This window comes from Corapipo altera, unplaced genomic scaffold (assembly GCF_003945725.1).
Source record: "Corapipo altera isolate COAL_440 unplaced genomic scaffold, ASM394572v1 55, whole genome shotgun sequence".
In the NCBI taxonomy this organism is placed as follows: domain Eukaryota; kingdom Metazoa; phylum Chordata; class Aves; order Passeriformes; family Pipridae; genus Corapipo; species Corapipo altera.
The window spans coordinates 3,872,842-3,898,698 of record NW_020884882.1 but is presented as its reverse complement, the minus strand read 5'-3'; the positions used below and the strand labels follow the sequence as shown (position 1 = coordinate 3,898,698).

Below are 25,857 nucleotides of genomic sequence, written 5' to 3'. Positions count from 1 at the left end.
AATGCAAGCCACAGCACAGTTGGTCTGGATTTGTTGTCCTTTCCATCATATCAGAAAGCCATAGGTTTTTACTAGACTCTGGAGAGGAAGATATCCAACAGGCACAGAGGATTTGTGTGAAGAATGGGAATTTTGTGCTTTTCAAGACAGTATTTTTTAGGTTTTGCATTTCACTGAAGATTCTTCAGAAAAGCTGAGTTAGCAGCTAGTTTTGTCTGACAAATTACGTTCAGAATAATTAGAGTTTTCAGTAATTCAACTCCTGTATATTTATAAACCAAGATAAATAAGCAGCATGCAATCAGATAAATATGGCTCTACGTGAATAATACTATACACTAACATTTGAATTATTCCAACACATAAGTAAGTATAGGTCCCATTCCCTCATATAATGGTGTTTCCTACCATCTTTTTTCAGACAAAATTCCCTAGACATCTTGTAATGCTGCAGAAGTTCTACTGAGCAAACATATATCTACATTAATAACATGCCTAAGGTGGACTGGACAGGATTAGTGCCAAGTTACGAAGGTAGCTGAACTATATTCCTATTACATTGGCTTGTACAGAATAAAGAGCCTCACCAAAGCAGCCAACAAATGTTTCAAAAACTTTAAAGCATTCAAATTTTAAGCATCTGAGAAGCTAAATACAAAAGTCAGAATTATGTCACTACTAAACTCAGTTTAATTTCAGAGCCTTTCCTGAACTGAAATTTACATTTCTTAGCATATACTTTTCTCTTAATTTCATTTCTTGGCATAAGCTTTAAATCATCTGGTATTCGTGCATTTCAAAAATAGCAAAACTTGACCTTCTGACTGTGACATATTTTTAATACGAAAATTATTCATTTAATGGATTGACAAAAATAATCACCGGAACACATATTGCCTGAATTCCATACAAATTTATTTTCCAATTGTATTAAACTACAGAGAGAAAAAAAAATACCACTGTCTTCAGTGGTTCTGCTTCTTAGTTCCCAGTGTGTTCCATTCTTCTTCATCTTACTACCTTTACATGTCCTTGTTCTCACACCTTTAGCTGTTTTTCAAACCTGCAATGGTTTCCTGACACTGACTCCTCCCTGCAATTTGTATTATCAGAAAGCCACCATAATTTGCCTCCCATTTAGTTTTGGAGGGAATCCTGTCTCTCCCCCATTTCTGCACATGCCATCCAAGGTATAACTAAATATATTCACAATGTGTAAAGTGCACCAGTAGATTCTAATCTATTTATTCTTCTTTTTAAAATGCTCAAACACTGTAAGTTAATGAAAAGGTAACTTTAAGAACAACACTTGCATTCACATAACACCTTCCCCCATTCTTATGTATAAAAGTATTATTAAGCCATTATTCATTTTATTGCTGCATAGTTTTCCTCAGATGACCAGATCCTCATTACTGCATTATGATTAGAGCTGCTCAAAGCACACAAAAAAAATATATTAATGGTAAAAATTCTCAAAGGAAGAAAAGCAATGACTACAAACAAATGAGAGTAAAGAGAAAGACAGAGTGACAAAGAACACATGAAAATAAATTTCTGTGGTAGTTGCAATATAGGCAGAAATAATCAGATATCTATAAAAGGGAAGATTGTTTGATTCCCAATTTAACTGCATTTGAGAATTGTGAAGTTCACTCTGCAATGAGGCTTGTTGGTTGGGTCTTACTTGGAAGAAAACCAGAAAAGGTCAGAAAAAGTCTGAAGGATCCAGACAGAAAAAAAAAATAGTGCAAACCTGTAGTTACACAGAAAATGAATAATAAGATAAAAGTACCAGGATACAAAAAAAAAAAAGTAAAAAGGAAAGAATAAAATATTTGAAAATTACTTTCTAATATCAGCATAGCATTTCACTCTGTATTCAAAGCATAGGATGGGTTCATTCTCTGACAAGAAAGGGTTCCATCTCACTTGCCAGCACAATGCCATATGGAGATTTATTGCCAGCTACAGATACCAAATACCAACAGCAGAAATAAGTGAGTTTCTATCAATTTTGTAGTTATTCAGGACTGGTACAGGAAACCATTTATCTTTTCAGTAGTGAAAAGTTTTATTTTAAAAGTATGCTAAAATTGATGCTTTTTAGCTCTCAGAGCTGATCCCTTCCATGTACTTTTCTTTATTTCCATATCCATATGCTAATGATGCTCATCACCTGATTCTTTGCATATGCTAAACACTCTACAAAAAATATTGCTTCTTATTCAAACTATCTCAAAGTTTAAAAGTTTAAGGAAGAAGGAAGCATTACCAGGCCCATTTTACACAGAAAAGTTAGGCAAAGATGCCTCCATTTGGGGAGAGAGGAGTCTTGCTTGTGGATTTAACTTTCAAGTCAAGATTTCTGGCATTCTGGATGAAATCCTACCCCCATCACATGCACCAGATTTTTATGTATGACATTACAGGTTAAAATAACATCATGCTTAAGGACCTAACTTTTTGATGGCCTACTTGGTGGCCAAAATTCAGTGATCACAGCCCCAGGATAAAAGCCGGACATTTCTGTATCTCAATCTGCTGCCTTGATTTCAATAGAAAATGAAAATCTGAGTTGACCAACAGAAATTCTCCAGTTTTCCTTCAATCCCCTTCCCCTTCCACAATGCTTTTTCATGGAAAGTTTCAGGGGGATGTCAGAATTCTTTCCTTCTTTTACTGTAAGATTGCATTGCAGTCGGTAATGAGAGGTGGAAGTCTGAAATGTGAAGTGAGTACTCAGATTTTTTTGTATCATGCCATCCATATCATCATCTTTCTTGTTGTACTTTGATGAAGAAATTGCAGGAGATATTGTAAAAGGCACAGTGTGCAATAGGGGGTAATAAATCTGCTGGGTGCAGATAGTCAATGGCTGCAAGTCATAATATAAAGCTTTACTCTTAGCCTCCTACCAGCTTTCATTATCAGGGAAAATTTCTATTAATGTAATCCGATAGCATCGTGTCCAAACAGCTCGGCAGTCACACATTTCATGCAGCTGTCAGAAAATGATAGCCATTTAGCTTCAAGGTAAAGCTGAACTTCGAATGTTCCTGCTTTTTATCTTTGAAGCTTTGTTACTTTAGAAGATAATTATCTAATTTTGTGACCAATGATGTGTTCCCAACACATCAAATTTTAATACCCATACTACACGGATTTTTTTTTTTTGTGGTTTGAAAATTAATGATAGTTTGACACAAAATATTCAAAGTATATTGAATAGCCAAACATTAAAATGTGACCTAGAGGAATAATAGGAACACTACATGCTGTGGCCCTGACCAAGTTTTCATAATGCCTTCCAAACAGCATTTCCACAGCATTTTTACCTAACAGGCTACAGATACTACAACTGCATAATTTTGATTCCTGCTTTTTAGGAAAGTGAGTCAAACTTTGTTTGTGTATAAATGCACAAAGAAGTCCCTTGACAGCTACTGCAGAATAAAGTAAAGACAATAAGACACAAAACCTTTGCCAGCTGACAAACTGTTCCTGTACAATACTAAGTTCGCTTAAGACACTGTGAGTGATAAAGATAGTAAAAGAAATGGCTAATGAAGCAACTGGGACCTGAATGGTTTAGTTTAGCCCTAGAATAGAAATGAAATGCCTGTGTTACCATTACAAAGTCTTCTCCTGTTCATGCAATCAACTTAGTGGAAATTACTCCTGAGACTTTATAATTATGGGAGCAGTTACATATTCCTATTGTGAGAGGGAAAAGGCCCACCTGAATATCAAACAGAAATCATTTAGAAAGCCTACAAAGTTTCTGTGAAGTATTTTAAAAGAACAGGTCAGAAAAAGCGTTGAGACCTGATGAAGCAACTAAAAAATGGTAAAATATCATCTCTGACTGGGGCCTCAGAGAGGCCTGTCATGACAGTGTTGTGCTTTTCCATGCCTATGAGGAGACTATGAGGATGAACCAATACTATTTGTGGAGGTGCACAGCTGGAGAAGTGACACACAGCAGTCAAATGGAAATGGAAACTTCCAGCTCAAGTAACTTCTTGTCCAGACCAGAGACAAATATTGCAACAAAAGGGGTTGTGGCATCACTGTCCTGGAAGGTTTTGAAGATCAGATTCAATGCCTCAAGAATTTAGCGCTTATTTCAGCATTGATCTCGCTTTGAGCAAGATTCCAAGTTAAAAGACCCTCTACATCTTCTTCCAGAATGAATTATTCCATGATTCCAGAAATTAAGAAAATCTGAGTTCCATAGTGAAAGACAGAAACACAGTTGTAGCAAGGGGGATAATTAGGATTTGTTTCCAGAACCAGTTTTGCCAAGTTATTAGTGGCAAACACCAAAGTCTGAATTCTTAGAGTGCAGTTAGAATTTTTAAATTCAGTATCACTGTATTTAAAACATTAATTAAAGGAGGTCTACTCACCTTGCACATTGCAGAGGAATGGTGTTAATGTAACACATAATCTGCCACCTGCACAAAATTCAGGAAAGCCTGAAAACACCAGATTTTGAGTACACCAAAGGAAAACATTTTATGAGACTACCACAAGCTCAAAAGCATCTTCCACCCTTTCCTAAAAACTCAGAGTAAAGCTTCAATAAGGAAACTACTTACTGTCAGTGATATATATAAACAAGCCAATTAATGAACAATCAACAGGACCCACCAATTAAATCTTGATATACTGAATTATAGATATACACTTTTCAGGTTATATTCCCAATATTATGAACTAGATTATGTCACCTTATGATTTTGTTTGTTAATGGACCTGAGAACAACTTTTTCCTTTATCTTTTACCTGTTAACTTTGGTGCTCTAAGATTTCACAATCTAGTTTGAAGGATAAATAACAATAACTATCTCTAAGTGCTTCCTGTACTGTAAAATTATTTATGAGAACATTTGGCAACAGTCTCAGAAGAAAACATTTCTCTCTAGAAAATATGCCCATTTTAAAACAGAAAAATTAAAATATAAGATAAATAAGGTAGTTCAGAAAGAGAAAGACAGGGAGACAGACAAAGACAATAAAACATGTTGAATAAAGGAAAGTAAAAACAAAACACAGGAGTAGGAGCAAGTGCTTAACAAAGAAAACACCTAATATATTAGAAATATCTTTGATTACCTTAATGAAGTGTATTAGTTTAATTTAGAGTTCTTTCAGGAATCTTGACAGACAGAAGAAAATGGTTAGAGTCAGTAGCCTGTCAAACTCTCTTGATTAAGAGTCATTGCCAGAACCTGGATGCCTTGAAGCTCCACCCAACAAACCAAACAGGCTCTACCTAAAGAAGTAAAACTTCAGCTTAAGGAAAACTCAGGAGTAAGAACAGCGAAGAACAAACTTCACCAAGTATCAAAAACTGTTGATGGCAAAGCACTAGAACTTGTGGCAGGTACAAAAAGAATAAACCAGGAGTTAACATCTGATTGTTTCCTTCTTTCTGATTGGGACATCACATTGTCTTACAAGCCCTAGTGAAGCTCCATTATCTTTGTACTTTATAGTCACACTTAACATAAGAACATGTCAGGAGATCCTGGAAAGCTAAACCTGTTGATATCTTACCACATGGGTGTTGAACTTGAAGTCCAACAAGATGTGATATGAGCAGTTTCCATCTTTATCCAACAACTTGAGTCTAATATAGTTAATATATTTATTATTCTATAGTAAAAAGCCATACATTTTAATAAGATCATTTGATTATGTGCTTATAAGGGGAAAAGCAGTAAGCATTGCAAGCATTCAGCCAGCCTGGCCAACCTGGCCAACCCCTGGCCAATGACTACAGGGGTTTTATAACCTGTTTCTGCTCTGAAAGTTGAAGGACTCCTCAGCTATGCCTTAAGGAGAAAAAGGCACGAAGATTAACAGTGCATAGATACAGACAAAGAAGAAATACAATTACTGTCATTGCTTACAGTCCAAAATAAAAGATGTAGCTCATCTTCCTACTATAAGGCAGCTCAGCAAGATCTGCACAATGGCCAAAGTGCAAGAGCTCTGCACTATTCCAGTGTTTTCCCTCAGTAATTAAAAAAAAAAAAAAACAAACCCATAAACAAAAAAAAATTGATAGTAGGAAAAAATTAATTATTGTATTTAAAGAGAGTTCTCATTCATCTGTCATGGATATAGAGAACACATTTATATTGCCATAGTTTCTTTCATTGCATCGTCTCTACACTCCCATGTGAACAAGTCTGTCTCAACCAATCAGTCTCCTCATTATACCATCCTCAAAAACAGCTGGTTATCAACTATAACAGGAGTAATTTCACCTGTAAAGTCCTGGGAGATCTGAGGGCAGGATATTTTCAGAAATTATCTGTCCCTGGAATTCATCACTTCTGGAGAGGCTACCAAGACCATTCCCAACTTCTCTCCAACTATGATTTTTAAAAAAGTGGGTTTGCACTGACTTCCTTTTCAAATACAAATTTTGCAATGATTTGGTCATTCACTCTTAAGAAAGTACTTCAGCTTTACACAAATGAACTTGGCAGATACTAAATAGGATCATAAAAACATCCATGTCATTTTGCAAAAACATTATACATAGAAAAACCAAAATGGAGCTTCACAAGAACAACATATTAATCAGAGTACTTCATTAAAACCTGTCAGTGAAGCTTCTACAGCAAACTAAAATACAGCCTACTCTATCAATATATAATTTGTGTTGTACAATGTGTAAGCACTTATTATCAGCAACAAAAAATTGTACCCTACAGAACAGTAATGACATTTGGAAGTGTAGAGTATTGATTAGCAGTTGCTTAAAAGTGAATCACCACTACACTACAGCATCTATTCATGGCTCTACATACTTCCACTGTCAAGATAATTTGCATGGACACCAGCTCCTTTAACCTTGAAATGTAAGCATTTTCCAATACAGGATGTGAAAACAAACAACCATAAATGCATTAAGCAAGGGAATTAGCATTCACTTCCTTTCAAGATCTGATGTTTTCCAGTTGGATTGTCCGCTCAATAATTTCCATATTAAAAGACATTACTGGAAGTGTAATGCATGCATCATAAACTTACTAAGGCCATCTCACATTTCTGTTACATACTAACAATAGAACATATTTCCTTCCAATAATACAAGTAAGAGGATCACACTCTGCTTGCAAAACCCAGAAAGACAGAAAATACTGCAAAATAGAGAGTGTTGACAGCAGAAGAGCATGGATTCAACATGGTTTAGACCAAGACTTTCCTTTTAGTTACAGGTAAATATAAAACATGATGTTTGGTATTCAGGCTGATTTAGACTGCATTTTAAAAACATTACCAACACAAAAAAAATTATTACGCCTGTCATAACATTCGAACAGGAGATGAGAGTATAGATCATTCAAGATGCAGTTCTAGCTTCACTGAAGGGAAAGCAAATTTTCCAGTATCTCCAGAAAAAGCAGGACTTTCTTACAAGAAAGAAGGAAAAGTTATTCTTTATTGTGGTGAGAGAGAGAACACAGTACTCCAAATTTGAGAGCACTGTGATCTTTCCCTCTACAGAACAACATACTATCTGAAAATTAGTATGGAACCCAGCAGGTTTTCCCACCAAATACATTAGTACCATATGAATGTGTTTGACTTTTTTATTCTTGAACAAAGGAAAATTAAAATATCTATCCAGAAGAATTTACATCTTTAAGTCTGCAGTTAACATTAAATATTTTAAACACACTGAAATGCTCTGTGACTAGTTTGACACAGAAAATAACCTTGTCATTCACATAGCCCAAAGATCCGTAGGAATTAAAGGGGATGGAGGTTCAAGCTCCGGAAGCTCCAAAACATCATTTGCACTAATCATCAGAATTACACTGGTTTAAGATTCTCAGATGCCTATTTCGTTATTTTCTAAGGTTTGATTTTAATTCAGTGCTAGGAGACACATTTTATACAACACAGACTTCAGAATTTTGAATTATAACAAATTAATTCCATATAGAGCTTTTGGTAAAGCTCCACGTCATTTACCTGGCCAGTGGGATTTTACATTTGGGCTTTGGGGAACTATTGGTTTTGGTTGATGGGGGAAGGGAGTTATTGCTGATGGTTTGGGTGTTTTTGCAGGGGAGGGTGGTATTTGTTTTAGTGGTCAGAGTTGTTTTTTAATTTTTTGAATTATAGTCATATGTCTACAGATATTTTTACAATTTTTCTCTTATTTTTGATAGGAAAAAAACAGTATTACTTTTGCAGTTTTAAAATTGCTCAGCTGGCAGAAGTTTGAATTGATACCCAAGAAGGCAGTCCCTGTCTCTCCTTTAAATTGCATGTTTCAATCCTACTGACCCTTCCTTCAAAGCAGTAGTTGCAGTGTCTTGAGCAAAGAAACAGCCTACAAAGACCAAAACCCACGTACAGCTGAATAAAAGAAAGGCAATTAATGTCAAGATAATTGGACTAAACTTCTCTAAGAATTTAAGTCACCATTATACGGTTTAGAACTAAAGATAGATGTACTGTATGAATCAGATTCACCAGCTGAATGCTAATTGATCTAAATCATCCCATTATGTTAAGTTTTGCACTGGCATTTCCACAGTTGTAAGAAACTCTCGAGATACAGCAGCACATCCAGTCAGTGAGATAAAATTCAATTCTGCATCTTTAAAAGTAGCAATGCTCTCCTGATGGAAAAACCTGCTTTGAGAACACACAATGATTTGAGAACTCCCGACACAATGAAGAATCTGTTGAAAGGAGTAGGCAGATGCAGACTCCAGACTGCTTCAGACCAAAGCAGCCAGTGCTTACATAACAGGGGAGGCTCCGTGAGACGACTTACATAAGGAAAATCTGAGAGGGCCCTAAACAAAGCCTATCGTCATTAAAAAACCTCCATGGCAGAACCGAAAAATAAAGGGTGTTTTCAGTCAGAAACTGTTCCTACATAGGCAATAAAATAATATTGACTGTTCAGGACAAAAAAAAATAATCAAGAATTATCAAAGCTCTGAATACTTAGGAGGAAAAAAAAAATGTAGTCTCCTCAAAAGGAACCTGAGAAAGCACAGACCACGCTGCATGTTCAGAGAAACAGACACTGCTCTGACTTAAGAAAAGCTTTACTGTATAACAACAATTATTTTTAACAGTAACAGAAGGCACATTACCTGCATTTTATGCTTTCATGTTATTATTGCTATTATTTTGCAACAGTGTGGCACTGAAACCACATTATTATCATGGACACTGTAATGTGAACAGTAGCATTCCCCAAAGGCTGTTTTTCCAAAACTCTAATCATAGCAGGTGAAGCGAAGATCTCTCTGGCACCTAAGCCTCACTTTGCATCCTAATATATGAAGCCTGGCTTTGCCAGTGGGCTGTGCTCCCTTCATTTAGTCCAGGACTCACTAAACACAGAGTGTTTATGAAAGAAATGTGAAGTGTCAAGATTCAAATAAGGCAGATGTCTTTTGAGAGTCTAAAGAGGATAAAAAGCACCTAAGAAACAAAATCTGAGTCAATTCTTAGCTCCAGTAGTATTTTCTGAGGTGAAGAGTGTGAATATCTCTACAGCACCAAGAAGCTTCTTGTGCACTGCCAAATCTATATGACAACTGTAAAACCTCCAGAAATCAAGCAAATTAAGAATAATACCATCCTACTTCCTCCTGTGTGTTTTTACTGTGCACTCAGTGGTCTTCCATCTCTTTAAAAGCAAGGAGTAGAACACATTTAAGTGCTAATTTTGCTTAAAAGCTCATAATAATTGCTGAAGTTATTTACTGAACTATTATTAGCATTTTCCGAGCTACTTGCAGTGTCTGTATTTCAACTAACATCAATTTTGGAAAAATCATATAACCCAGTTACTTTTAGGAGGCAGAACAACATATTTGGATAAGATTATCATAAAGCATAAAATAATAAAGCATTTAATTAAGATAAGGTAAGCAGTTTGGGTGTTTTCTAAAATAGTTTCAAAAAGCAACAAAAGTATTCTTAAGCATCTTTTATAAACTCAAGAGGACACCAATGCTGGTGACTCATTTGATGTTCACAGTACAGCAAGACTTCAGAATTGTAACAACTAAATCAATATTCACAGCTATAACCTGGTAAATTTTTGCTTTACTGAGTATCTCATAACTTCATTTGCTCAATGAAATTTTAGTATGGGTCAACTGACTCTTAATGTGCAAAGCATTTGGGCAGTAGAGACTGTCAGTCACGTCTCGATTTCAAGTGCATCACTCTGAAAGTAGTGCTCACCATGTATGCTGACAAAATGAATTAAGTAACCTTTACATTAATTTTTCATTTAGCAAGCCTTTATTAAACTAAATGGTACTCCAAAGCAGCTGGCTATTGAGAAATCTATACTGCTCAGAGCCATAATCATACATACATTTGATATCTTCACTTGTTTAATGATGCTTAATTCATAATCAGGAAATGTGGATTTCTCCAGTAATATCAGAAGTCTCACTGCTTCTAAAAGTGGAATCTTGACTTTTAAATTACATGGATTCTGATCACCCAGAGCCCACAGTAAACACCAAACAGATTCTTCTTGCCTGGCTAGTGGGGACAGAGAGGGTAGAAAAAAAAGGCATTTGCATTTACAGCCCTCCTGTGCTATCACCTCCTTAGCTCTTATGAAAACTTCTGTCACTGACTTTGCATGTTGAAAATGCTTGCAAATCTTGAACTTTGGTATGGTTTATGAGCTTACAGAAGAAATATAAATCATAACAATACAAGAAATACACGTTTAAGTCATCTGTTGTCCGGGCTCATTTGCCACGACCACCAGCAGGAAATAGCAAGCTTAAACAAACAGAGATGCTTGGAATTCTAAATAAAAATAAAAAACAACAGAGATCTTAGAAAAATTACTGTAACCAGAACAGGAAAAAAAAAAGAAGAAAAAAAAAACCAACAGATGATGTGACAGAGGAATAAAAATACTCTAAATACCTGCCAAACATGCATTTTGTCTTTTTCATTCAACAGTGAAATATCACAACAAAAGCAAAATAGCTTGTAATGAATATACACTGTCCACCTTCAAAACCAGGAGCACAGGGTTGTTAGTGAAACAGAAAGGATGCTGATGAAAAGGTGAAATGAATAGCTTCCAATTACCTTCAGTTATAACAACCAATAGGAAGCAATCTTACTACTTCAGAGGGGAAAAAAAAACATTACAGAAGGGATGGCAGCAATATCTGCCATGAGGAAGAGAAGAACAATTAAGGATCTCACACTGATTCTTCGTGGATTTTAGCAAGATTGTAAAACACAGTATACTCCATATACACCATATTCTTCTAGGAAATGTTGGGCTATCTGTATTTGGTAGGTTTAATTTTTTATGTCATTTTTTTTTCACACAAACATGGCTGTGCATGGAACAGTTCCAAAGTTAAATGAAGATACTTGTTTGTTATGGTCCAATAAAAAAATTAAAGCCTTTTAATAATACCTTATTAGAAACTAATCAAAACTGAAAGATCCATCTACTTATAAATTAAGGGTGTTCGTACAAAACCGTGACAATGTAAGACTACACAGACTTTAAAGAATGTGAGATAGAAATATGATAAATATTGAGTGTCCAGGTTTTCAGAATAAAATGAAAGTTAGCCCAACATGCTGAAGTAAAGCCATTTAAAGGCCCTGAAAGGCAGTAAGAGACCTCAAATATTTTTGTTCTTAATACCTCCATATTTTTAGCTTAGTAAAATTCATATTTTACAGTCCTGGGTATGCAACTCTGAAAAGACAGATACTGCTAAGGAACTCATATGCCTTTGGCAATTAAGTTAGTTGCCTTAAATGTGTTAAAATGATAGCACAAGCTTTTTATTTCAGCTGCTACATATACTGTCTGTTACATAATTTCACACATATATAAGCCTTTCAAAATAAATGCTACGAGCTCAAGGAATAATTTCCTTCGAAATCAGACAAAAAATAAAATTAGTGTTACTCCGAATTAAAAGTCACATCTACAAAAAATCAGCAGAAATGTGTGTTGACTGAGTGCTCTAATCAGTGCATGTCTCAATGTTTTTCCATTTACATATTGCATTTCGAGGATCACATATTCAATGCCTCAAAATCACAGCCTTATTTTTAACATATTCCTCTCGGTCTCATATTTTTTCGGCAACTGTGGTAAAAATAAATCATCTATAATACAGAACTTTACTATAGGTTGCACATTTAAATTAGAGTAGACAAAGTCCTTGATATACCTAATACTCAAATCTGCTTTTTCATTACCCTCTGCCCCAATTACGTGGACTTATACCAATTTCTCAAGTTTTTGCAATACTTCACCAGCTTATTACCCAGCTGTGCAGCTGAGCAAGAAGATAACCACATTCATTCCCCTTATCTGTAATGATGTAATACATCCCAGCACTGGGTTGAGATGATTGGGGGAATAATGGGATTGTAAAAACTGCAGCGATGACAAACAACAGTGCAGCCGCCTTCTCCCTGATACAGTGGCTTGAGAACAAACAGCACAGGGTGAAATAACACAAGATGCACTAATTCTGCTCCTTGAATGAAGTTACTATTTTTCATAAGAAACAGCTGTTTCTGCACAGAAACATCATCATCACAATGCAGCAACCAGACTAAATACCTGCAACCCGGGCTGAAGCCCAGGCTTCAAGAAATAGAAGTGTCAGAGTTTGCTTTCTAATGATGGAAAGAAAAAAAAAAAAGTCATCCAAACTGAAAAATATCAGTTTAACCAAGGACTCCACAGATAGTGCAGTGCAATGTAAGAGTCATCAGGGACTAGTATGCAATACAAAAATAGATCTTGGACAAAAGCACGTACAGCACTGCTTTTCTAATCGTTTAAAAAATTAAATCTGCCTCCATTTTCTCTGTTAAAACCTTCCTTATTACAGCTGAAGAAATCCTTACCTTCTGCAAGAGCTGGGAACCTGAGTATTTGGCTGCAATAGATTTGATCTCTCCACCAAATGCTGAGGCCCAGAGCTTTACACTGTGAAGAAAAAAAAAAAGAGACAGGAAGAAATGTAATACACATGTCATAGCAAAGCAACCCAGACTGTAACAGCTTCAGCTGCACTCAGAAGGATCCCAGCAATTTTGCATTAGTGAGCTCACTAAGGAACCCAAGCAGAGCAAAAGATCAGTGAAGCTGCTCAAGTATAAGCACAAACTAGACACTGTGCTAAGGTAAGGCCTCTGCTATGAAACTACCAATCTGCACTGTTAAAACTTAAAGAATCAACTTGTACAGAAACATGCTTTGGCACAACATAATATACATCCATTGAAAGGAAAGCAGCAGATAAAATGGCAAAATGTTTATCTGAATGATAAATTCCCACAAGAGAAAGAGTTAACAGCATCAACTTCAGTAAATACAAGCACTAAAGACTCTGTGGCCACATACTCCACAACACATGCTCCTACAATAAAAATCAAAGTAGTGCTGAGCGCCTTAGAGACTCCCACTTCAAACACAGCTCACAGGGGAGCAAAGGTGTCCTGAACAGTCAAATATCTGCAATACAAAAACATAAGAACTTGAGCAGTCAAGTTCTTATCCTTGAACATGGTCCTGAGAGGAATAGCATGAAAGCACTTACACAGACAAGGGGATCTGCTGCTCCGATCCAACCACATCCACTAAGGCTGTGTTAAAAGCTGTCCAGAAGATAAAGAAAACCCCCCCAAAAGCCCGAAGAAGATTCAGATTTTCTGCCATTGTTCCTCTGTGTGCCTGGAAAGATTTGGGGAAATTCGAGTGAACCTGAGTTCAGCAGCAGTAGGGTTTTGCTTCTACAGCCTCTTTCCCCCACTCTTACCCCCTCCACTAGAACAACACTGGAGAAAAATCACAGCTCCATCCTCATCCCTCCAAAGAATGACCCTCTCTGTGTAGTGGAAGGAGCAGACCAGAAGCAAAGCTCTAATGACTTGAAAACTATTGTGTCCCTGGTAACAGCAAAGCGTTTTCCAGCACTACTGCAGCCACTTGCATGTAGTTCTTTACAACTCCGCAGTCAGCAGTGTGCTGAAGTTACTTCAGTGACCTACTGCTGCTCCAAAGTGCCCTTAGCAGCAAGAAAGCAGACTATTGATTCCAACTGGGGAGGCTGTCTTCTTGCAATTACTGCTCACTTCGCAAATGGAAAGCTGCCTAGAGTTCTCCTCCTTTCCCGCGCCGATAACCTCCAGCCTTCATCTCAGATCAAGTCAGCCAGTGCATTGGATCAGTGGAGCAGGAGCAGCAGCCTTTTAACGGGATAGCGCGGAGACAGAGAGGCAGGCACAGGAGGAGCTGGACCAGAGGGAGGGTGCCTCTGTACGGCAAAAGCAGAGAAAGTCTGGAGGAGCGGAAAGTGTAGTTGAGCCCTTCCAGGAAGGCGAGAAGAGAGCGCTGCACATTGCCGGGGGCTGAGCCAGGGAGGGCTCGGCAGGGCTGGCAGGGGCGGGGGGTGGGGGCCGTGCACACCCACCGGAGACCCGGCCAATTCAGGCAGGGCACCGCTGCGTGACAAGCATCTGTCTGTCACACAGCCCGGAGAGGCGAAGGATGGCCGGAGCTCAGCCCTTGCACTGCCGGGAGCGCGGAGCATCCCGGCCGCGGCGCCGCACCGAGGGCGCAGGCAGGCGGAGGGAGGAGAGCAGCGGTCCCCGCCGAGGTGGCATCGCCGAGGAGCGGCGGGTTCCCGGAGCGAGCCCCGGGTTTAGGTCAGGCTCGCACATTTAATTGAGTCATATATGTATAGCACGTCCTTGTGCATAAAAGGCACGTTTCGCTGCTTCCTCCCACGCCGGAGCGCCGCAGCGAGTCACTATCCGAGAGATCCCGACTAGCGAAGGCTTATGAATGAAAAGAAATGCAGCATAAGTAAATCAATGCGGGCTGACTCCAGCCTATGAATAAATTATTAATTTGTGCTCATAGAAGAATCCTCTTGATATAGCAAATATAGGATTACAAGCTCCTCCACTGAGAGCGCAGTGTGGGGATCAGAAGGGATTGGTCCAGGTATTTTTGTTGTTGCGTTTTAAAATCTACCCTCCCTCCTTTTGCTTTTATTCTTCTCCCTCTGCTTTTTTCTCACCTTCTTCTCCACTAAATGCACAGATTTAAAATAGCAATGAACTTTAATGTAAATAAGTACAGCAAGACCTGAAGATGGTCTGAGCGTGGGCTGAGTCATCCTTGCATCACACAATATAGCTCCAGTGTCCGCTCCAGAATTGTAGTTTCTCCCCTCTGTAGTTAGAATTAAAACCTCAAAATATTCACTCTGCCTTTCTATATCATTCTTGTCTTGTTTAACATTTTCTGTCTTGAAGCTCAAAATGTAGTACCTGTATTTTTTTCCACATTAGCGTTTCTAAGAGCACTGAACAGTTTGCTTTAAATATCCTCTATTCAACACCTGGCTGACAAAAGCGTTCTCATTTCTCAGAAGACACTAGGAGTTTAAAGACAGAAAGACCATCTTATGAGAACTGTGTAGAGCAGAGTAGCACAGTACCCTGCAACTTTTACCACCCACCAGCCATCCCCACCAGGAACAGTAAACTAATCAATATTTCTCCCTGTACTATTACCTTCATACAAAGGCAATAAAGAAAATTTTGTTAAAAGTGATATTTATTTTGTGTATTACTCAATTTTGAAAGACCTGTTATTATCTGTGCTGTTACTGCGGATTTTCTCAGCAGTGTTTTAAACATGCTGCCATGTCACCAGGTGTTCAGCTTACCTACAGGCAGAAAGGTAAAAATGCACATGGCTGACTAACAGTATATAATAAATTATGTGCCCCTTTGAACATATTACATAAACAATAGTATCTTTTCAAGCTAAGAATGAAACAGGAATGGTGGATTACCTGAATATTTGTGCTGTTTAGCTCTTTTTACATGCTAAACAATGTCAGGAAAGAAATTCTAAGACTCATTTTGTGAGATTTAAACTGTTTTTACATTAACACAGATCCTTATCTGCTTCAAGTCAACACCGTGCCCTGGTGACAAGTAACAGCTAGCTTCATTTTTCAAAGAATTACTGGAAGCCCTAGAAAGTTTTTGAAAGCACATACAAGGTCCCTGCACTCAACAGGCCTGAGAAATTTAACAGGTATTAAACCCGCCACTAATCATTGGCAAGAAAAGGTGATAAAGTCACTTGTTAGACCTTGACTTTATTTACATCTATCATACATTCAATACGATATCAGATCTACAATTTATTCATATGGTGTGTGTGTAACTGGACATTCACATCTGTTTAATACTGAAATCCTATATCTACTATTGCTAGTCTAAGGAAAAAAATGCACTTGAAAAAGAAATTTTTGCTTGATAGCACAAGCATGTCCATCTTCATTTTGTTAACAAACGTTTGTGTGCACTATACCATAGAGTGCTTTCAGCATCTTTCATTAATGCACAGTGGTTATGCCCGTGCAGCAAATCAGTTCTTCTCGATAATTCAGAGAACGGGAAGCAAGGCTGTTCCATAACACACAAACCACTGGAAGTGGCACCACACTCTGTCACACTATTGCATCCTGGTCTGACCACTACTGACTATTCCTGATATGCAGATCACTGCAGTCTTGACAGACAGTTTAAAATTATTGCCAGCATTTTCCCCACACTGTTCTCACAAGGATGTAAGAAACGCCCTAAGTGGGTTTTCATAAGGAAAGACCAAGGAAAACAGAAAAAATAAGTGGCAAGTTCTGCTGAAGGGTTTCAGTCCTTTATACTGGGGATAGAGCAGTGTGCTTCATTATTCAGTGCAGCCTTGTGACATCCAGGAGCAAAAGCAGCAGAAAGCTAAGTTTCAAAGAAGCATAGTATTGAATTTATCTTTTGGAAGTAATGTAGCATTTCTATTGAGTCCTTATGCTGTAATAGGTAACTGCTAAATCTGGAATTATGGCTGATCCCACTAAACAAATTTATGTACAGATAACTGGCCAGAGAAGGAATATATTTATGCTTAAAGCAAATTTACATTCTGAAACCAAAGTGCATCTTAGCAGTAAGTTCAGGTGAGTTACTTACGTGGCAGTCGTCTCAGAAGCAGAGCTCCCCATACAAGTCTATTAAGCTGGATTGCCCTGCTCCTGGTCCCCCATTTTTAAGGGATAAAAATGGCATCTAATTTCCTGCTGTCTTTGATGATCAAGCACAATGGTGCATTTTAGTATTTCACAGATAATGAAAGAAGCTGTTTTCCCCATGAAAGTAGAAAGAAAATTTGGACATGTGAATCAATGTTGTAATAGAAAGTCACAGACATGATCAGAGAAACTTGATGAATTCCCAAAGGTTTTTCAGAGGACCACATTTGGGAAAATAACCAAGGGATTTGGTGTGGAGGGGGAGGGGGAAACAAAAAAAAAGCAAACAAACCAACCCACTCCAAACACCAAAAAATACCCACAAATAAATAAAAAATCCAGGTCAAGGGCAATGTGTAATATGAGACACAAAGCCTTTGACACAAAGGCTCAAGTAGGGAATACAGACCCAGGGAAATACACACAGTAACTACCTGATGAATTAATCCCACTGTTCTTTCCTCTGTCTACCTCAGATATACTGACACTTTCAAAAGAGTGCAGAAGCAGGGTCACATTTGCATCACCAGAGCATACTTTGAGGTGTGTGATTAGACACGTATCAGGCCCTAATAAAAGTCACTCGAGAGGCATAGAGAGAAAAGAACATATGGTGAAGGGGAGAAGAGTAGGAGGAAACGATATAATTAACACAAATGTTTATTGTATTTCTTTTTTCAGATGCTTATCTACAATGAGTTCTAAATAGAAGTAATAAATGCAGAAGGCTGAAGTACTAAAAACCTTGCTGAAGATGTAAGCCACCTCTACTGGAAGTTAATTTTTTAAAAAGAATACAAGAAAGGAAATACCTGAGTTTGTCTATATTCTATATATATTAGAAAACTCAGATACTGCAAAAATAGGAGAGTTTAACTACTCTGCATGGTATGGTGTTAATACTTGCTATGTACTGTATTCCTCTGCAAATCTAAATACTAAGGTTATAGTCCTCAGATGTATTCTATGTAATGAATTTTTTTTGGGGGTGGGGAGAGGGGGTAAGAGATTAAAATGGCCCTTCTCCCCCTTTTCTGAAATACCTCTCTTGAAACATTCTCCCTTAAAGAAAGGCACTGGGAGGGTAAAAAAGAGGAAGTGAAGGGATATAGCCACCCCATGCAATGAACAATTTAATAGAATGTCCTGTATGCAACTTTCCCTTACTTTTCTGCAAATATAATGTTTCACATATACATGGAAAATGGAAAAAGGAGAAGAAGAGGGATAGCAAAAGCCATCTCAGCTTTGCAAAGCTTGAGATTGTCAGATGAAAGGCAAAAGCTGAAGGTTCTGTATTTATTATTTGGAAACAACTCAGCAGTGGAAGGATTCATCAAGCAGTGTTTGCATGCTGTGAGAACACAGGCTCACTTGTTTCAAGTGATCTGTACATCTGAGAAAGGGAAAGAGACTGCACATTAGGCCTGTTCTATAGAGATTTAACATATGTACACATATTCTAAGAATTTTATGAAGGTCCCACGTGTAGAAATCTAAGTGTTTCACTGGTGTGGAAATGCCTACTTATTGACCGATTCCAACCCACTTACAACAAAGATTGAGGTCAAGTAGCATCACTCACTGGATTAAATGAACACAATTCCACATAATGGGCATTGTCTTGTAGAAATAAAAATGCCGCAAAAATTCTAAACCACATCGGTATTTTGTATGCAACTTCACAATATTATCATCTTGTTTGTATATACTGTTCAGGTCAAATCAAACACTAACATTTCATTCATGAGAATATTAAGGGCATATACAACCTATGTTTCTGAAGATGTTTAAAAATACTGGCTGCACTCAGAATTGGTAGGAGGCGAGTACAGCATTTTAGGTTACTGTCACGTTATCTTTAGCACACTTCAACACCAAATAAACCTCACAGTTTGCCACTAACCCCCAAGGAACCCGTGGTTAATTTAGCTTCTACAAAGTCTACAATCAGCTGGCTTTCACATCTCCACAAGGAGTTAAAATGCAAAAGAGCAAAGCATTATCACATCCCAGCCTATGAGAGCTCACACTGCATGGCAAGCTAGAATGCTTTAAGCTAATTATGTTTATAGCTAACCAAATCCAATTTCAGCAGTCCACTGTAACTCTAGTCTGTTAGTGCCATTTTACATAAGCTTCATTTATTTTGAATTTTCAACTATTAAGGCAAAGTCTACATTTAGTTTCTTTTGAGTGTTTCATGCTAGGAAGTGAACTCTTTTCTAAGCAAATAAATTACCTTTTTACTACCAAAGTTAGTGCTAGGTTGCAAATGTTAATGCTTTCAAATGCATTCAAAATGCTTGAAAACTGAAGATAGGACTTAAAAATGAGAAACTGTAATTAAGAGCTCTAACATAATGGACAGAATACTATGGAAACAAGCCTACCTAGCAGTCTTTCTCTGATGATAAAAAAATGAAGACTAGAGGTTACAACATATTTAAGTGCTAATCTATTACTGTCTACACCCTAGAATGAGCCACTAGACATATCTATAATGGCCTGTAAATGTTCACCCAAACCTTGCAAATTCCTCAGAGCCACTTTAAGGGACCCTTGTCAAAGCCTTAAGTACAGACTTCAAAGTTAAGGAAATGCATTGCTTTTACTTCAGATCTTGGCATGATTAGTGACACATAAATATCAGGTACCAAAAATGATGTTATTGAGGGGAGAGGAAGGAGAAAATGTCCCTGAGTAGCCACTTTCTGAAGAGTGCCTTTTGCAGTGGGAGATGAAGTGTCATCTATTGACCCGCTGGCATCAGGGAGGTTAAGCTTCCAACCACTCAGCTGAAAGCCACCTGCAAAATCTAGACCAGCATTTAATTATTTTCAAAATAACATCCTTATTGCCAAGTTGAAAAATATAACGTGGCTTTTGATCCAAGAAACAGTGCTATGTCAAGTAATTACACAAAGCCGTAAGGTACTTCAGAGGCCTATAATTCTGTCACTCTCCAATTAATTCCTGCATCACAAGTATGAGTTTTGTTGTGGTAACGTGACTTTTATGAAGTCCTGAATATCAGATCAAGAAACTAGCAGTGTAGTCAACACAGTGCTACTTACTGATGTTACAGAGAATTAATTTTGTATAATTCTATGGCAGCAGTTGCTAACCTGTGACCCACCTCCACTCTATCGCTTTGTTGAGCCTTGTTCATTTATTGTGAACATTGACTGATCCTAAAAATCAAAGTTATCTCAAAAGGCTACTGGAAATACCACACATTAAAAAGTAACACATTATTGTAATGAATTCCATTAAATTGTTGCATAAAGAAAAATAATATATATCAACATAATGCAGTGTCCTGTGAGAATATTTGACTTAAATATCTGATCACAACTGCAGAGAAAAGCCACCAAGAATTATCAAAAGGCAAACAGGTTTCAATAAGTCTAAAATAGTAGTAGGAAGCACTAAGCAAATTTCTTAACTATTCAGAGTCTGAAACTGATTTAACTTCAAGAATAGTGTAGGCAATTCGTTATTTGTCTCAGAGTCACAATAGCAACCTGATAAAAACTACTTAAGACTTGCTACTTTTTGCAAATCAAGTTTCACTTCTGCAGTGGTTACTTCACTTTGCATCTCTTTCCACCAGGGCAAGTAGCTACTTGTTCTATGAGCATTAGTTGAAACCTTGCTGCTGTAGACAAATGAAACAATCTGTTATTAGGGCACTTCTATAATACCCTTAGTCAGGGGGAAAAGTGGGCATGGGCATAATGAATGATTTACATCACACAAAATAATACTCTGTCACAGAAAAAAAAAAAACAAGGTAGTCTCTTACTCTGAGGTTTCAATTTCTGGCTTGTGTATAGTGGTCAAATCGTACTTCTACTTTAATAATACAGCTTGACATTACATTGTATGGAAAGTTCATGACTTTACCTGCTGAAAAACAGTAGATTTACCAGGCGGTTGAGGGGGTTTTAAAATACATTAAAGCATGATTATGCTTAAAATACGCAAAGTAAAAGCAAAATTGATACCCGTAAATATACTAATAAGTGTTAGGTAAAATATTTGCCAGAGCATGCATTTCTATTTTCCAGGCTGTTAATCCATCATAGTGTCACTAATATTGCAACAGACACACTCCAACTGCTGTGCTTATTACTTTTTAATGTATCACTCCATTTTAAACATTAATACTAACAAGTTCAGGCCATAATATAGCCATCCTTCCTATCTGTAAAAGGAAAATGAAAAAAAAAATCACCATCCACAAATGCCAGTTTATACTACAATTCTACTTAGAAGCGCACAATACTAGATAGATTTTGGAAAAATATAGAAAAAATAAGCAAAATTCTGAACCAAACTTCTTATTGTCAGGTGTTATCCCACCCCAAGATTTTGTGGGTTTGAGGGCTGAGGGTTTTGTGGGTTTCTTTTTTTGTTTTGGGGGTTTTTGTGTCATGAAAACACATTTGCTTAATCTACTGTTGGGACCAATACATTAGGTTTAGATAATGGATTCAATGTGATATTTGACCAAGGGCCAGTGACACCACCCTGAACCCCAAGGGGATGTTTTGTTACATGTGCCATTTGTGTCTTTCAAACAAGAACAAAAAATGTTTGTGCAGTTCTCAGCTCTCATCTCTCAGACATTACTGGCAATAACTGTCTCCATTCAAAACTGGTATTTTTTTAATTAGTTGAGGGCCGCTGGAAAGAAAAAGGCAACAGGGCAGCTTGTCAATCTTAACAAAAAAAGTTTAAGAAAGACATCAAACCACAAGAGCTTTTCCTGAGCATTATACTGGCCTGATACATGATTTGATACATGAAAACTAAGGGTCCCTATTTTTCCTCCAATACATTTATTGCCCCACCATTTTGTTTTCCATTGCTGTGTCTATTTTCCATTTCTCATCTTTATCTATTGCAAGTCCCACTTTTCCAAACCACAGAATGATACTGCCCATTTTCTCACTAAAAACACGTACAATTCCCTAAATAGTTTTCCAGCCACTTTGATCCCTCAATTCAGTGCTTCCATCCTTCTTTATAAATGTAGTGAAGGTTATTTCACCCTAGATACCCTTCTGACTCCTGCAAACTGCTGCCCATATTCTGACTGTGGGAGAAGGGAAAGCCCCCGAAATCGCAGCCTGTGCTCTGTTCTGTATCGAATTACCATAAATCCAAACTGCAGAAGCTGCTCAGTCTCCAGAACAGGAGGTGCCAGAACTCCATGAAAAGCCTTCTTCACACAGTGCACTGTGCTCCTGTGACACTTGACTCATAATCAAGGGTTAAAACCACAAGCTGCTAAGAGCACCTATTGCCACTCCCCACCAGTGAGACCACTGACCTGCTCATCAGTGCACTGCTGATTTGCTTGGGTTTTTTTCTCACCAGAGAATCTCCACCTGAGGTGTCATCTGTTTGCACTGTTTAAAATTCTCCTCCCAAGCAGCTCTTCTGGGAAACTCCTTACTTCACTTCAAGCTTTACAAATCTAAAGTCAGATCTTTTTAGTTACAAAAGGAAAGCAATACTGTACAGGTTTTTTGTTATTAAGGAAAAGAATTAATAATTATCACTGCAACACTTCAATAGCACTTCTTTTTAACAGTTTTGTGCTAGTAGTCAGACACAGAAACTCCATTTATGGGTATGCTTCATATCTACACACTTTTTACTTCATGTGCTAATCATTACACATACTTCAGCACATCTATATTGTAGATACTTTTGCAATCACAGTAATGATTTAATTATTATCTCCTATATGTAGAACAACAAAACCTATGAGGAGATTAAAGAATTACAAGATGTTCATGTTTTATACATGTTTATATAAACATATATAAAAATGGTTGAATATTAGAAATCATTGGTAAGTCAGCATTCTTGAAGTGTTTCATCAAGATGCTGCACCATGCCCTTCAAAGCTGGGGCTATTCTCTCATTTACAGATTTTTCAAAGTACTTGGGTCCAATGCAAACACTTTTTAGTATATCCTAAGACAGCTTCCCCATGCAAACTGTGCTCCCTACTTATGAGAGAGGGAGTAATAGCTGGACTGACTAGCTCTCCTACTCTTGCATCTTCCGTGTCAAGAAGTGACTGAAACTAAGATTTAGGAAAAGACAGAAATACACAGAGGAAGAGAAAAAGTGTGCACTACCTGTCTGTCTATGTAGGAGCACTGTGTCTAAGAGGTTGGTGAGAATGAAGTTATTCATAAGTGCCTTTTTTTCAGCCCTACACAAGTTCTTTATATCAATGAAATCATAACCAGAAATTATGATCTTGCATTTGTTATAAGGCTAGTGGCCCCACTCTGGTACAGTGTTTAAACAAACTAATTACTCCCAGGAAAAGAAAGCCATAACACAGAGCTGTGAATCTGCAGAGCTCTGAAAAGATAAATTCTCCAAAGATCAAGTCAATAAAAAACTTCTCACAATTTCCCAAGTTATTCTGGACATAATCAGTACATGCCCAGTCTTTAACCTACTGATGCATACAGACACTACAGTCCTTTAGCAGAGCTGAACTCTTTCATACCACCCTGGGTACCATCTGATCACACAGTCTGTTGGCAGGGAAAGGCAGCACTCACAACAGCAGACACTTCAAGGAGCACTTTTTAGAGCAGCAGTTACTGCTTCAAGAAATATGTAAGACCAGGGAACTGCAGTAGTTGAAGAAAACACATGTCATCTTTCTGGGCATCTTGCCTTAGCTGTACTACCAAGAGAACTGGCATCTTGCATTTTGAAGAATCATAGATGAAGTGACTGGGGATTTATTTAGGAAAAACTGGAGTGTCCTAATTGCCCTTATTTAACACAACTGGCACAATAAGCTCCAGCCAGCATCCTGCCACCCCCACCCTGAGATTGAAATACGGTGGCGCACTCGCTGCTCGAGAATACAAATTGCCATTGGGGAAAAGTAATAATCTCAAGGCTTGCACCATTTCACAGTCGAGTTGTTTGAAGACAGACTAACCATTACATAAAGCAGCTGTGTTATCTGGCTTTTCCTTTCATTCATTTATAGACTTGAGCTGTTTTTCTAAGTCCGTTGAAACTATTTTCCTCATTAAAGGTTTTTGTTCGGTATGCAGGGAACTGAGCTACAGCAAAAACAAACAAAGGCTTCCATTCTCCACATGTCAATATTTTAGAGACATTGTTAAATTGGAAGCCTGTTCAGGGTCTCCAGATATGTTACAGTATTGGCTGGAATTCACCACGACACGCAGATCTGTCTTAGCAAACTTGTGCAACCTTTCTTTTCACAGAGCTGACTGACATGACTTTATTGTGCATCTTGGTGTTATCAGACAATGTAAGGAGCAAAGACACTCTCCTCTCTTTGCAAAACGGAATAACCCAACAGAAATAAAAAGATACATTTTCACAGATTTACTTTTTAGTGCCCAGAAACAAAGGGCATGATATATTATTCCAAGTAGAAAAGCTTCATTAAAAAACACTGCAATATGAGAAATAAGTGTTGCCAGTTCTTTTTTTCATTTGGCTGATTTTTTTCTACATGTCAGCATGCAAAGCTTGTGCAGAAAGCTGCCTATGCTATGAGAAGATTGGATTTAAAACCATATTGCCAGAAAAAAAATAATATCAGGTTAACAGGGATATCTTTTAGTTCTTTAATATTTCATTCTTAATGATCCTTCACCAACAGAAGACTTGCTCATATTTTTCACACTGGAAGGCACTTCTATTATTATATTGAAATATTTGTTGTTATCTCTGTACCAGCACTAATATATACACATACAGGGAGAGAAATACTTGAAATAAACCCTATATTTAGGAAGAGGTTTCCAAAGTTTTAGACATTTTTCTGGTACTACCACAAGCAATTGTGCCTTTAGACCTCAATTCCTCCTCCATCACATCTTCTTAACCCTCCCATCCCTTTCCCTTTGTTTAGGGCAGTATGTCTTTTTTCTTTTAAATTCTATCCCATTCACCTTCCATGATCTAGATGCCTAATAAATACAAAATAACAACACAGTCCATCACACCAAACAATACCTACTACTGAAAGGGGAAAGGCTAAGATATTTGTATGGTTCTTTTCAACTCACATCAAGTCAGGCTAAGTCATAATAAAATGTTCTAAGTTGCAGGCTTAGAATCCTCCTTCCTGATGGACACTCTTACATTGCTTTAAAAAACATTTAAAAAGCATTCTATGTAGGAGAAAAATATTCTGCAAAATCCATTTCTACTCCATGAAAGTCTCACACAAAGGTATTTACATAATGAACTGCAATTACTCACATTATATTTATCTAGTGAAGAATGAACCTATTGTGTGCAGCGGAACGAGTCTGTTCTGCACTAATACACGCACACAGTGAGTTACCTCGTGAAATATCACATCAATCACAGGTTAACACCGAGTTGCACCCATGTAATACCATTTCCAGTTCATTAAGGAAAACCAGCTGCAGAAGCTGCAGTTGTGCCAGACTGTCAAGGCTCAGCGAGAGGTTAGGAGGAGATGTGCACTGAGCTTGAGAGCTGTTTGTTGTGTGCAGGGAATCTCTTTGTGCTGTAAGTGCTGTGACAGTGATCATCACAAGCTTTAAAGATTATGCACACACTGTAAACCTGTCTACACTGGGGCAGAGCCCTCAGCTCCTGCCTAATAAGTATTATGCCAGAGAAATAACACCACAGTGAGAGTTGGAGTAGTGATCCACCAGCA

The 25,857-nt window shown here is 37.6% G+C and overlaps 1 protein-coding gene across 7 annotated transcripts in view; it reads right to left on the bottom strand.

Annotated features, from left to right (window-relative positions):
* CACNA2D3 (calcium voltage-gated channel auxiliary subunit alpha2delta 3) overlaps positions 1-25,857 on the bottom strand; it is a 484,187-nt gene that overhangs the window by 392,370 nt on the left and 65,960 nt on the right. For 3 of the 7 annotated variants that reach the window (XM_027640431.1, XM_027640432.1, XM_027640433.1), the window contains one exon: positions 12,928-13,009. Coding sequence is in view for 3 of the 7 variants with exons in the window: in XM_027640430.1 (XP_027496231.1) it covers positions 12,928-13,009; positions 13,623-13,741 (201 nt within the window). In the remaining 4 variants the exon portion in view is untranslated. Of the gene's footprint in view, positions 1-12,927; positions 13,010-13,622; positions 14,527-25,857 lie in introns of those variants that run through there. The other 4 variants (XM_027640428.1, XM_027640429.1, XR_003527193.1 and 1 more) reach the window with 3 other exon arrangements.